The sequence below is a fragment of the Oncorhynchus clarkii genome, chromosome 11, assembly GCF_045791955.1.
Source record: "Oncorhynchus clarkii lewisi isolate Uvic-CL-2024 chromosome 11, UVic_Ocla_1.0, whole genome shotgun sequence".
NCBI classification, from domain to species: Eukaryota; Metazoa; Chordata; class Actinopteri; order Salmoniformes; family Salmonidae; genus Oncorhynchus; species Oncorhynchus clarkii.
The window spans coordinates 21,448,616-21,462,555 of NC_092157.1; the positions used below are offsets into that span (position 1 = coordinate 21,448,616).

Consider the following 13,940-nt stretch of genomic DNA (forward strand, 5'->3'; position numbering starts at 1 on the left):
ACACCGCTCCACATAGATGAGAACCGACCGACGCTGCGTCGAACAAACCAGAGAATATGGTCAGGAGCTCAACCGTCAGTGGCTTGAATAACACACACCTAACCACCAGCGTAAGTAGTAGATGCATGGCGCCTTGGCTCTACCTGTGCGTAACCTATCTACACAACAGCGTCTGACAAAGTAATGAATGAATAACATCAGCGCAAATGGCACACTTCTCAGTACGTGCTTGTAATATCAGAACAGAAAGTGTGACTTTGAATGTATTGTCATTCATGCTCTTAGGTCAAGGAATGTTACTTTGTAGCTTAATATCCTTATCGTTATACAGTCTATGCTAATTCGTTGTATTCCTCAATCTGCTTATAAATTGATAAAACGATTCGTTTATTTTACTATTAGTTAACGTCTTGTAAAGCATTATACTGTGCATTATCTGTTCAGGTATGCAATATGTCAATTCAATATTTTGGATTTCTAAGTAGATTTATAAATGATTCCTTATTAATGTATTTGATTACTACAGTAGTGGAGAGTTCAAAAGGTAGTCGCACTCAAACCATGATAAGGACTAACCCTGAGGCTGAGATGCAAAAATTATATAGGCCTACTTAATTTAATCAATGCTCAAAAGAATACAAAGGGTGACAGTGAAATGTGTTAAAAATTAAACATAAAATAACTTACGTTTCAGACAAGCATGTATTAAATTAAGTATGTTATTTTTGCGTCTCAGCCTCCTTGGGTTATTCATTTTCATGGTTTGAGTGCAAATACCTTTTGAACTCTGGATATATACAGTATTACAGTACAGTATTGATCAGATGTAATGTTTGCAGTATGAAAATAATTCATTGAACGCTTTATCAAGGTTAAAAGATAACGGAGATATACAGCTGTTATTCTGTTTTTATGGTTGAGAGACTGCGTTGGTGTTATTGTCTGGCATACACTCAGTGGCCAGTTTTATTAGGTACAGCCATCTAGTACCAGGTCGGACCCCCCCTTGCCCCCAGAACAGCCTGAATTCTCGGTAGCATGAAAACATTGCTTAATCGGTATCAAGGGAACTAATGTGGGCCAGGAAAACATTCCCCACACCATTACACCACCACCACTAGCCTGTACAGTTGACACAAGGCAGGTTGGGGCCATGGACTCATGCTGCTTATGCCAAATCCTGACTGCCATCAGCATGACGCAACAGGAACCGGGATTCGTCAAACCAGGCAATGTTTTTCCACTCCTCAATTGTCCAGTGTTGGCAATCACGTGCCCAATGGAACTGCTTCTTCTTGTTTTCAGCTGATAGCAGTGGAACCCGGTGTGGTCGTCTGCTGCAATAGTCCATCTGTGACAAGGACCGACGAGTTGTGCATTCCAAGATGTTGTTCTGCACACCACTGTTGTACTGTGCCGTTATTTGCCTGTTTGTGGCCCGTCTGGTAACTTGCACTATTCTTGCCATTCTCCTTCAACCTCTCATCAACGAGCTGTTTTCGCCCACAGGACTTCCCGCTGACTGGACATTTTTTGTTTGTCACACCACTGAGTTTGGGAAAACCTGACATAGATTACCTCTCATTTTCTGAGTCTCAGTCGTCTCCTGCTCCCCTTCTCTCCTCCACAGTGAGGATGTTAAGATGCCCATCCAAGGCCTACTCCCTACCCTGGTCTGTCTCACCATCTGGACCCTGTGGAGCCTGCTAATACCTGCCCTCAGCCACCCTCACCACAGCCTCTGCAGACTGGTAAGAGCTACATTTCTTGAACAAGCTTTTTAGAGCGTAGAGGGAGAAAATATACACTCTAAAAATAATGTTCCTATAGGCACCTCCAGGGCTTCCTCTAATTGCAACTTCAGTGGAACCCCTAAAGGTGCCTCCTGGAACCTTTTCCCTGAGGAACCTTTTAGGTTTTTAAGGATCCTGTAGGAACCTTTTATGTCCCATGTATTCTCTTATGAATAATATAAATAATAATACTATTAATAATAATAATAATACAAATAACATTGAGTGGCACACTTAATCAAATTAATTTGTGACTAACTTTGAAAGTCACAGAAATCCAAATATGCAATCAATAAATAAAGTACAATGCCAACCGTTGACAAACATTCATATTTCATGTGTATCTACAACAAGATAGGAGCCTATACTAATCTGAATCTTGTGAGAAAATACAATAACTATTGTCATCAACTAGACAAATCAAAATACCCCATTTTACTGATAAAAATGATATGTTTAGACACATGGAGAATATTTCACAGGTCAATAATAAAACTCATAGGCATGTAGCACATTGAATAACAGCTTTTCTAAGTGGTTTCTATATTGTATACGGTGAGGGTCTGAAATGATTGACATCCTTGATGAAGATGATAATGTTTTATACTAATACAATTGCTCAGAAAAAGAGATGAGTTGAAGAACACATTGGGATGGATTTTAGACCATTCCTCCATACAGAATCTTTCTAGATCCTTGATATAATTTGATCTGCCCTTATGGACTGCCCTCTTCAATTCAAACCACAGGTTTTAAACAGGTTTCATATCTGGAGACAGATGGCCTTTGCAAATGTGTTATTTTTTTTTGTGGCCAATAAAATAAAAATAAATGCATTTTGATGTGTGCTTGGGGTTATTGTCTTGCTTCAAGATGGCCACCATTGTTCCTGTACCCAAGAATGCAAAGGTAACTGAACTAAATGACTATCGCCCTGTAGCACTCACTTCTGTCATCATGAAGTGCTTTGAGAGACCAGTCAAGGATCATATCACCTCCACCTGACCTGTCACCATAGACCCACTTCAATTTACTTACCGCCCCAATAGGTCCACAGACAATGCAATCGCCATCACACTGCACACTGCCCTATCCCATCTGGACAAGAGGAATACCTATGTAAGAATTCTGTTCATTAACTCCAACTCAGCATTCAACACCATAGTACCCTCCAAGCCCATCATTAAGCTCAAGGCCCTGGTTCTGAACCCCGCCATGTGCAATTGGGTCCTGGACTTCCTGACAGGCCTCCCCCAGGTTGTGAAGGTAGGAAACAACACCTCCACTTTGCTGATCCTCAACACAGGTGCCCCACAAGGGTGCGTGCTCAGCCCCCTCCTGTACTCCCTGTTCACCCATGACTGTGTGGCCATGCACGCCTCCAAATCAATCATCAAGTTTGCAGACAACACAACAGTAGTAGGCTTGATTACCAACAACGACGAGACAGACTACAGGGAGGAGTTGAGGGCTCTGGGAGTGTGGTGTCAGGAAAATAACCTGTCACCCAACGTCAACAAAACAAAGATGATGATCGTGGACTTCAAAAAACAGCAGAGGGAGCACTCCCCTGTCCACATCAACGGGACAGCAGTGGAGAAGGTGGAAAGTTTTATGTTCCTCAGTGTACATACAGTTGAAGTCGGAAGTTTACATAAACCTTAGCCAAATACATTTAAACTCATTTTTTCACAAATCCAGACATTTAATCATAGTAAAATTTCCCTGTCTTTGGTCAGTTAGGATCACCACTTTATTTTAAGAATGTGAAATGTCAGAATAATAGTAGAGTGATTTATTTCAGCTTTTATTTCTTTCATGACATTCCTAGTGAGTCAGAAGTTTACATACACTCAATTAGTATTTGGCCTTGAAATTGTTTACCTTGGGTCAAACGTTTTGGGTAGCCTTCCCCAAGCTTCCTGCAATAAGTTGGGTGAATTTTGGGCCATTCCTCTTGGCAGAGCTGGTGTAACTGAGTCAGATTTGTTGGCCTCCTTGCTCGCATGCACTTTTTCAGTTCTGCCCACTAATTTTCTATGAGATTGAAGTCAGGGCTTTGTGATGGCCACTCCAATATCTTGACTTTGTTGTTCTTAAGCCATTTTGCCACAACTTTTGAAGTATGCTTGGGGTCATTGTCCATTTGGAAGACCCATTTGCGACCAATCTTTAACTTCCTGACTGATGTCTTGAGATGTTGCTTCAATATATTCACATAGTTTTCCTGCCTCATGATGCCATCTATTTGTGAAGTGCACCAGTCCCTCCTGCAGCAAAGCACCCCCACAACATGATGCTGCCATCACCGTGCTTCACGGTTGGGATGGTGTTCTTCGGCTTGCAAGCCTCCCTTTTTCCTCCAAACATAACGATGGTCATTATGGCCAAGCAATTCTATTTTTGTTTCATCAGACCAGAGGATATTTCTCCAAAAAGTACGATCTTTGTCCCCATGTGCAGTTGCAAACCGTAGTCTGGCTCTTTTATGGCGGTTTTGGAGCAGTGGCTTCTTCCTTGCTGAGCGACCTTTCAGGTTATGTCGATATAGGACTCGTTTTACTGTGGATATACAGTGGGGCAAAAAAGTATTTAGTCAGCCACCAATTGTGCAAGTTCTCCCACTTAAAAAGATGAGGCCTGTAATTTTCATCATAGGTACACTTCAACTATGACAGACAAAATGAGAAAATAAAATCCAGAAAATCACATTGTAGGATTTTTAATGAATTTATTTGCAAATTATGGTGGAAAATAAGTATTTGGTCACCTGCAAACAAGCAAGATTTCTGGCTCTCACATACCTGTATTTTCTTCTTTAAGAGGTTCCTCTGTCCTCCACTCGTTACCTGTATTAATGGCACCTGTTTGAACTTGTTATCAGTATAAAAGACACCGGTCCACAACCTCAAACAGTCACACTCCAAACTCCACTATGGCCAAGACCAAAGAGCTGTCAAAGGACACCAGAAACAAAATTTTAGACCTGCACCAGGCTGGGAAGACTGAATCTGCAATAGGTAAGCAGCTTGGTTTGAAGAAATCAACGGTGGGAGCAATTATTAGGAAATGGAAGACATACAAGACCACTGATAATCTCCCTCGATCTGGGGCTCCACGCAAGATCTCACCCCGTGGGGTCAAAACCATCACAAGAACGGTGAGCAAAAATCCCAGAACCACACGGGGGGACCTAGTGAATGACCTGCAGAGAGCTGGAACCAAAGTAACAAAGCCTACCATCAGTAACACACTACGCCGCCAGGGACTCAAATCCTGCAGTGCCAGACGTGTCCCCCTGCTTAAGCCAGTACATGTCCAGGCCCGTCTGAAGTTTGCTAGAGAGCATTTGGATTAGAAGAAGAAGATTGGGAGAATGTCAGATGAAACCAAAATATAACATTTTGGTAAAAACTCAACTCGTTGTGTTTGGAGGACAAAGAATGCCGAGTTGCATCCAAAGAACACCATACCTACTGTGAAGCATGGGGGTGGAAACATCATGCTTTGGGGCTGTTTTTCTGCAAAGGGACCAGGACGACTGATCCGTGTAAAGGAAATAATGAATGGGGCCATGTATCGTGAGATTTTGAGTGAAAACCTCCTTCCATCAGCAAGGGCATTGAAGATGAAACGTCTTTCAGCATGACAATGATCCTAAACACACCGCCCGGGCAACGAAGGAGTGGCTTCGTAAGAAGCATTTCAAGGTCTTGGAGTGGCCTAGCCAGTCTCCAGATTTCAACCCCATTGAAAATCTGTGGAGGGAGTTGAAAGTCCGTGTTGCCCAGCAACAGCCCCAAAACATCACTGCTCTAGAGGAGATCTGCATGGAGAAATGGGCCAAAATACCAGCAACAGTGTGTGAAAACCTTCTGATTTTTCCATGAAGTCAAGCAAAGAGGCACTGAGTTTGAAGGTAGGCCTTGAAATACATCCACAGGTACACCTCCAGTTGACTCAAATTATGTCAATTACCCTTTCAGAAGCTTCTAAAGCCATGACATATTTTTCTGGTGTTTTTTTCCAAGCTTTCCAAGCTGTTGAAAGGCACAGTCAACTTAGTGTATGTAAACTTCTGACCCATTGGAATTGTGATACAGTGAAATAATCTGTCTGTAAGCAATTGTTGGAAAAATGACTTGTGTCATGCACAAAGTAGACGTCCTAATCGACTTGCCAAAACCATAGTTTATTTACAAGAAATTTGTAGTGGTTGAAAAAACAACAAGTTTTAATGACTCCAACTTAATTGTATGTAAACTTCCGACTTCAACTGTATCACTGACAAACTGAAATGTTCCACCCACACAGACAGTGTGGTGAAGAAGGTGCAACAGCGCTTCTTCAACCTCAGGGGGCTGAAGAAATTTGGCTTGTCACCTAAAACCCTCAATTTTACAGATGCACTATTGAGAGCATCCTGTCAGGCTGCATCACCGCCTGGTACATCAACTGCACAACCGCAGGGCTCTCCAGAGGGTGGTGCGGTCTGCACTACGCATCACCGGGGGCAGACTACCTGCCCTCCAGGACACCTATAGCACCCAATTTCACAGGAAGGTCAAAAAGATAATCAAAGACAACAACCACCCGAGCCACTGCCTGTTCACCCTGCTGTCATCCAGAAGGCGAGGTCAGTACAGGTGCATCAAAGCTGGGACTGAGAGACTGAAAAACAGCTTCTATCTCAAGGCCATCAGACTGTTAAAAAGCCATCACTGGCAAGAGAGGCTGCTGCCTACATACACAGACTGTAAATCATTGGCCACTTTAATAAATTGAACACTAGTCACTTTTAATAATGTCACTTTAATACTGTTTACGTATCTTGCATTACTCATCTCATATGTATATACTGTATTCTAAACTATGAACTGCATCTTAGTCTATGCCGATCTGACATTGCTCGTCCATATATTTATATATTCTTAATTCCATTCCTTTACTTAGATTTATGTGTATTAGGTATTTGTTGTGAAATTGTTAGATATTACTTGTTAGATATTGCTGCACTGTCAACTAGAAGCACAAGCATTTTGCTACACCCGCAATAGCATCTGCTAAAATGTGATTTTATTTTATTTGGAAGAGCCACTCCTGGCAGAGGCAACCAGCTTTTTGGCTAAAATATCCTGGTGCTGGGTATAGTTCATGATGTCGTTGACCTTAACAAGGGCCCAAGGACCAGTGGAAGCAAAATAGCCCACTAACATAAAAAATCCACCACTATATTTTATGGGTTATTTTCTGCTTATGCAGACACACAACCCAAAACCCATAACTAGCCAAAAAGCTCTATTTTCATGTCATCCAACAACTGTAAACGGCATGAGTTTGCTAAACAGCGGTGGCACTTGGATTGGAATTGGTGCTTTGGTCAGATGACATGAAAATAGAGCACACCAGTGGTGGGTTTGGCGTCAAAATGAGAGTACACAAGAGAAAAAAAAGAAAACGTACACTGTAAAATATGAATGTACCCAGGAAAACCGGCAGTCCAGGGACCCCCCCATCATACGTTAGCAAAAATGTCTTATCAAGTAATTTAAGTAACATGAGTAGACTTGGTAGATCGTTTTTCATTATTTTGACCCCCCCACACGCACACATTATAATTGGAAGAGAAAGTGTAAACTTTAATATAGCCTATTAGATAGAAAGGTACTCCAAACACTTTTGCAGCTGTTTAGCTGGTTAAACAAAGTTTAGCCATGTGTTCGCAAAAATGTATGTCCAAGGTAAGGAAACTTACCAGCATCCAGCGGCACTTGCTACATTGGTAGACTATTCATGGGCGTGTGAGTGTAATTGGCTCCAATTAGTGTAATTTGCTCAATATTAGGAGTTAAAGGTCCAGTGCAGTCAAAAATGAGATTTATCTGTGTTTTATTTACACTGAGTGTATAAAACATTAGGAACACCTTTCTGATATTGAGTTGCACCCCCTTTTGCCCTCAGACAGCCTCAATTTGTCGGGGCATGAACTACAAGGTATAGAAAGCGTTCCATAGATATGCTGGCCCATGTTGACTTCCCACAGTTTTGTCAAGTTGGCTGGATATCCTTTGGGTGGTGAACCATTCTTGATACACAACGGGAATCTGTAAAAATACTGTGAAATTGTGAAAATGATGATAATACCCTTTTACTGTAAGAGCTGTTTGAAAAGACCGCCTGAAATTTCTGCCTGTTTTGGTGGGAGGGAGTTTTGGCGTTCCATGGTGACATCACCATGCAATGAATTATTAAATTGACCAATAGGAAAGAGTTCCAAGCCTCTCTGCCAATAATAGCACATTTTCAGTCTTCCTCTCCCCACTCAAACCACTCCCAGACATTCCTAGCAAAATTCTTGCTTGAGAAATTGCTCTTTGCTAAGAATAAATGTTTGATTCTTTTTGACCATTTTAATTTAAAACAATCACAGTAAGGTACTTAATTGTTACCCAGAAATGATTTGATATTGAGATAAATGCGGCTGCATTGGTACTTTAAGAAATAAGTTGACATCATTAGAAATAAGATATCCTCCTCTTTTCTACTGTAGGTATGTAATTCAAAATGATTGCTAGCGATATTCCTTTTTTATGCACTATTTTTGAGGACCCCCTGCAGTTTCTTGGGCTGCGGACCCCCGGTTGAATACCCCTGGTCGATGATCTCTCCCAATGTGTTCTCCAACTCATAAAATATTTCAGAAAAAGGCTCCGTTTTTTTTGGAGCCTACAACATAGCTCAGTATTTGAAATATTTGTTTTATACAGTCATTTTTGTTCCTCTCGATCAAGGGTGTCAATAATTTCAGGCCCCACTGTAACTCTCAATAACAATAATAAACATACAACACCGAGTAAAGAAAGTTCCTTTGAAATATGAATTTCAGAGCTTGTGGTTCTCACTGAAAGCTGTGAAAAAATGCCTCTGATGACATTTTCATAAGACACTCTGGTTTCTGAAGGGAAGAGAGAGCATAAGTTACCACAATAGATATAAGCAAAGGTAATTCTATCATGGAAACTGCTGCTACTGCTGGTTCTCAGGATTTCCGTTCATGCATACATGAAATACTTTTTATACCCTCGTATACTCTCTGGTCTGATTTGTGGTATAATACTTTGCTGTTTTAAAGTATTTTAACATATAAAATCAAGTATTTTACATTGTATTGATCTCGCATACACTGCATTTCTCTCCCTTTCTCCTTACAGACCCAAAAGATTGCTCTCTGTAGTGATAGTGAGATCTCATCTGTGCCGAGGGACCTACCGGACAACATAGAGGAACTCCACCTGACCCATAACCACATTCAGATGCTACAAGATGACTCCCTCTCCCGCTACATCTCCCTTCGCACTCTAAGCTGTGCAAAAAACCGCTTGGAGACAGTGGGGTCAAAACTCTTTCACAACTCACCTCATCTAGAGAGCCTCAATCTAGCTGCCAATCAACTTCACGTTGGATACCAGGAAACTAGCAGGGCACTGCTCACCCTGTCTAGACTCAAAGTTCTGGATCTGTCAGAAAACCAGCTTACAAACGACATAGCTTTGGTCCTCCTCCAGAATATGACGTCCCTGGAGTATCTCAACCTTTCCAGGAACCTCCTGCTGAGGCTGGACGAAAGTTCCTTCAGCGACCTCCACCAGCTCAGAGAGCTGGACCTACAGAGGAACATGCTGTTTGAGATCGTTGATGCCTTTGACCACCTGCACAAGCTCCAGAGACTAAACCTGGCCTTCAACCACCTGGCCTGCCTGATGGACTTCGACATGACCCAACTCGTGGTGCTCAACGCAAGTCACAACAACATTGAGTGGTTCATAGCCAACCAGGACCTCCAGGAAACTTTCCAGCTGGAGACCCTGGATCTCACCAACAACAACCTCCTTTTCTTCCCCTTCCTTCCCATCCAGAGCCGCCTGAGGAACCTCCATCTGTCCCAGAACAGGGTGAGCTTCTACGAACACCTGGCAGACACCGCTGGCTACCCAAACTGGACCAACAGTGTCCAGTTCTTCAACCTGAGGGGCAACGTGACCAATGTCACAGCCCAGCTGTGGGACGAGAGCCTTCACGGTGACATCTCCTCTCTAGACCTGCTGGATCTGAGTGGAAATCAGGTGGGCTACTTCCCCCAAGGGTTTATCAGCAAAATGCCTAGCCTGGTCAGGCTCAGGATGCAGACAAACTGTCTCGAGGTTTTAAATCTAACACTGGAAAAACTTCCAGGGACGTTGTACGAGTTGGATGTGAGCAACAATAGATTGACGGAGCTCCATGCTGACCAAGGTAGTTTAAGTGAGTTAGGAAAACTGAGCTATCTCAACCTGAGCCAGAATGACCTGCAGAGTCTACCTCCTAGACTGTTCTCCTCTCTCACCAGCATCAGCTCTGTGGATATCAGCTTTAACAGAATTGGCATATGCCCCCTTGAGGAAGGGGGCGGGAACAGAGGTGGGGGTAACCAATCAGACTGTGTTGTTTGGAGAAACATCATCTCTCTGAGACAGCTCCACCTATCAGGGTGCAACCTGGGGAGACTGCCATCGTCAGCGTTCACAGGGACACCTCTAACACACCTGGAGCTGTCTAACAACCCAGAACTCAACATTGGGCCCAGATCGATAGTAGGCCTCAGCAGAACTTTACACCATCTAGGTTTGGGAAACACAGGCCTGAGAGACTTTGACTTCTCCCCTTTCCACCACTTAAAGTCTTTGAACATTTCCAGAAACTCTCTAACTCAGCTCCCTGCTTCACTGCAACGCCTTGAGCTGAGGCTGCTGGACCTGAGGGACAACAAACTTAACACTGTCCCCTCAGATCAGGCTAACACATTAGCCTTGAAACTACAAACTGTTTTTCTTAATGGAAACACTTTCAACTGCTGCCAGTTGGACTGGTACAGGACGTTTGAGAGGGCGAAAACGGTCAATATCATCGACCTCTCAGACATGTCATGTCAGGATCTGACAAAAAATACACACAAAGTGGTGTTTTTAGACCCTTTAATGTGTGGTGGGAGTGAGGAGGAGTCTGTATACTGGTACATCCTGTTGTTTATCGTACCTGTCCTCTGCCTGGTTGGGATTTCTGTCATCTTCCTGCTCACCTTCAGGCCCAGACTGCTTCCCAAGGCCATTAAAAATAAATGCCGGAGGCCCACGTCATACTGACATTTCAGTCACCTTCCCTGTGTTGTGGAAGAAAGGTCAAATGATTAAGACAATGTGGTACATTCTGTCCAAGTGTGATGTTTTGCAAATGGGTCGTTCCATGTCATTTCAGCAAGTCATGACATCCACCATCTCAGATTGTTCTGAAATCGTTTCTGTAGTTAGAAACCGATACGGGGTGGCAGATAGCCTAGTGGTTTGAGTGTTGGACTAGTAACCGAAAGGTTGCAAGATCAAATCCCCGAGCTGACAAGGTAAACATCTGTTGTTCTGCCCCTGAAGAAGGCAGTTAACCCACTGTTCCTAGGCCATCATTGAAAATAAGAATTTGTTCTTAACTGACTTGCCTAGTTAAATAAAGGTTAAGTAAGATAAGCATTCCGGAAACATTATTTTGTTGAAAAATAATTGGATCTCTGAGAAATTAAGCTAATTGATTGCACCCAAATTGACCACTTTAATTTATAGGATTCATTATAATATTCAATAATTATAGTACCAAATTATTTTCTAACAATGAGTAAGACATGAGAAATCCTCACACCAATCCCAACCCAGCAAAGAGTATATAATATCAGTTCTCTATGTTTGACAGGTAGTTTGGAGTTGCGGCTCTGAGTATTGTTTCTTCATCCTATGTAATGTATTCTCAGTGAATTTGGTTGAATTTGGTTGTTGTTAGGTTACAAAACTAATAAAACCTTTCCCCTGATATTACCATATCCAATGCAAGTCAAAGGTACCTATATTAGCATTTTTGCACTTCATATCCAAATCATCTATAAGTCACATCATTTACATTTTTAAATACTTTAGCATGATTTGGAGATGAAGTGTAAAAATGTTAATATAGGTACCAGGATGTAGGATGGGACATACAGTGCCTTCAAAAAGTATTCACATCCTTTGACATTTCCAAATGTGTGAATACTTATGTAAATGAGATATTTCTGTATTTAATTTTCAATACATTTGCAAAAATGTCTAAAACATGTTTTCACTTTGTCATTGTGGGGTATTGTGTGTAGATAGGTAATTGTTTTAAATATTTAATCCATTTTGAATTCAGTCACAACAAAATGTGGAATAAGTCAAGGGATATGACTACTTTCTGAAGGCACTGTAAAAAAAAAATATCACCAAAATCACTGAGAATACATTACATAAGATGAAGAAACAATACTCAGAACCGCAACTCCATACTACCTGTCAAACATAGAGAACTGATACTATATAACCATTGATGGGTTGGGATTAGCGTGGGGTGTGGGGGGTCAGTGGGTGGCGTTTGACCATGTCTTTGGATTCTTCATGTCTTACTCATTGTTAGAAAAAAGTTTGGTTCAAATCAGATGTAAGGTACTACAGTATATTTATTGAATATTATATGAATCCTATACATTTTAAATGTCCAATTTGGGTGCAGTCAATTAGCTTCATTTTAAAGAGATTAAATTATATTTCAACAAAATAATGTTTCCGGAATGCTTATGTTAACTGTTTGTAACTACAGAAACGATTTCAGAATCGATTTCAGAACAATCTGAGATGGTGGGTGTTGAAATCCTCTTTCTGGTGCTTTTTGAGGAGGAACAATATCAATGCAATTCCAAGGCAGAAATAAAAGTTTCCTTACAAACCAATTGAGTTTAGGTTAGTAACTAAAACATTTATATTAGGAGAGAGTGGGGTAAGTTGAGCCACAGTTGTTTCTAGGAAACCATACACAAAATGAATCATTTGGCCTAATATTTAGGAAGATGTCATCATTTCATGGACTCTGTGAAGGAAGAAAACACATTGAAAAAGTAGTAAGCAAGTTAGATCCAAAAAACTGATTTTCACCAAGTCAAAAAGATGTATTGTGTTAGAGGTTTCATGATGCTTGTATCTTAACCAAAGTAGATAGTTCTAGATCGTTCTATACATCAGTTTTGGTCTCTATAAGCTTCCATATGAGGTCCAAACCTAACATGAAAGTGCATCCCTGTAGCTCTGTGGGATAATATAGTCAAAATGTTTGCCTTGGGTTAAGTTGAGCTAATGACCATGGGTTAAGTTGAGCTAATGACCATGGGGTAAGTTGAGCCAAGGGTAAGTTGAGCAAATTAAAAGTGTTTTCTTCCCAGGTCGCTTTTTATAATAAAATAAAGATATATATATCTTTTTTTTGTTGTTGCCTTTTTTGCATGTTATTTTGGCATTAATACGTGTCAGATATCAGTTTGCATGTCACATATAAAGCTGCATACAAACATGGTCTCCTTTTTGCTTTCTTGAGTAAGGCAGCTCCTAAATGCAGGATTTTCTGCCTAGTTTAGTGCTTTCTGTGGTGGAGGGGCAGCCAGTGGAAAATACAGAGCATGGGGATTAGTAATCTTTTCTAGTAGCGCCGTGATTGGCTCAGTGTTCTGTCACTCACCGGTACACAATGTCACCGAAAAATCTACAGGGAGACCTGAAAAGTTCGAGCCCCCTTGGGTACTGCCATAGATTTACATCAGAAGTGCCCATTCAAGAAGGCTCAAGGTCATTGGCCACAGATAAAAGGATGTCAAATCACATTATATCTACCGTAGCTTTGATTGGACTGATCATGTCAGCATTATACTTTCAAAATCGTAACTAGCAAGCTAGACAAGCACTCATCATCATGATTCATATCAACAATCTACTGGCAAATCCTTTCCAATCCTTGTCATATGAAGAGAAATTCTAGATAAAAACGTATCAGTACTTATCAGCCATTGGACATAAACATTACACAACAAGATAAACATTTCAAATTCAACAATGAGTAGTTTGCAAAACAATCAGCTATTGTCCTTCCCCTGCTATTCAGTGGAGAGGGTGTGTGGTCCGAGTCTTCGTTTAAGAGTTTATTTTCCAAGCTTAAAAGGATTAACATTCACACGTAACACCATTGGTCAGAAAAGGTTGAATATATTGGCCATGCTATCAATACAGC

At 41.3% G+C, this 13,940-nt stretch overlaps 1 protein-coding gene across 1 annotated transcript; it reads left to right on the plus strand.

Annotated features, from left to right (window-relative positions):
* LOC139420679 (negative regulator of reactive oxygen species) lies at window positions 1-12,615 on the plus strand. Its single transcript, XM_071170898.1, has 3 exons — window positions 1-110; window positions 1,631-1,751; window positions 9,005-12,615. Exons 2-3 carry the CDS (start codon window positions 1,644-1,646, stop codon window positions 10,970-10,972), a joined length of 2,076 nt encoding a protein of 691 aa, XP_071026999.1. The 5' UTR covers window positions 1-110; window positions 1,631-1,643; the 3' UTR covers window positions 10,973-12,615.
* The last annotated feature ends 1,325 nt before the right edge of the window (window positions 12,616-13,940 follow it).

Excerpts from the sequence above, each read along its gene's own strand:
- LOC139420679 (XM_071170898.1), top strand. The coding sequence starts at position 1,644 with ATGCCCATCCAAGGCCTACTCCCTACCCTGGTCTGTCTCACCATCTGG. Across the intron at positions 1,752-9,004 it reads ACCACAGCCTCTGCAGACTG|ACCCAAAAGATTGCTCTCTG; the intron begins GTAAGAGCTACA and ends TTCTCCTTACAG.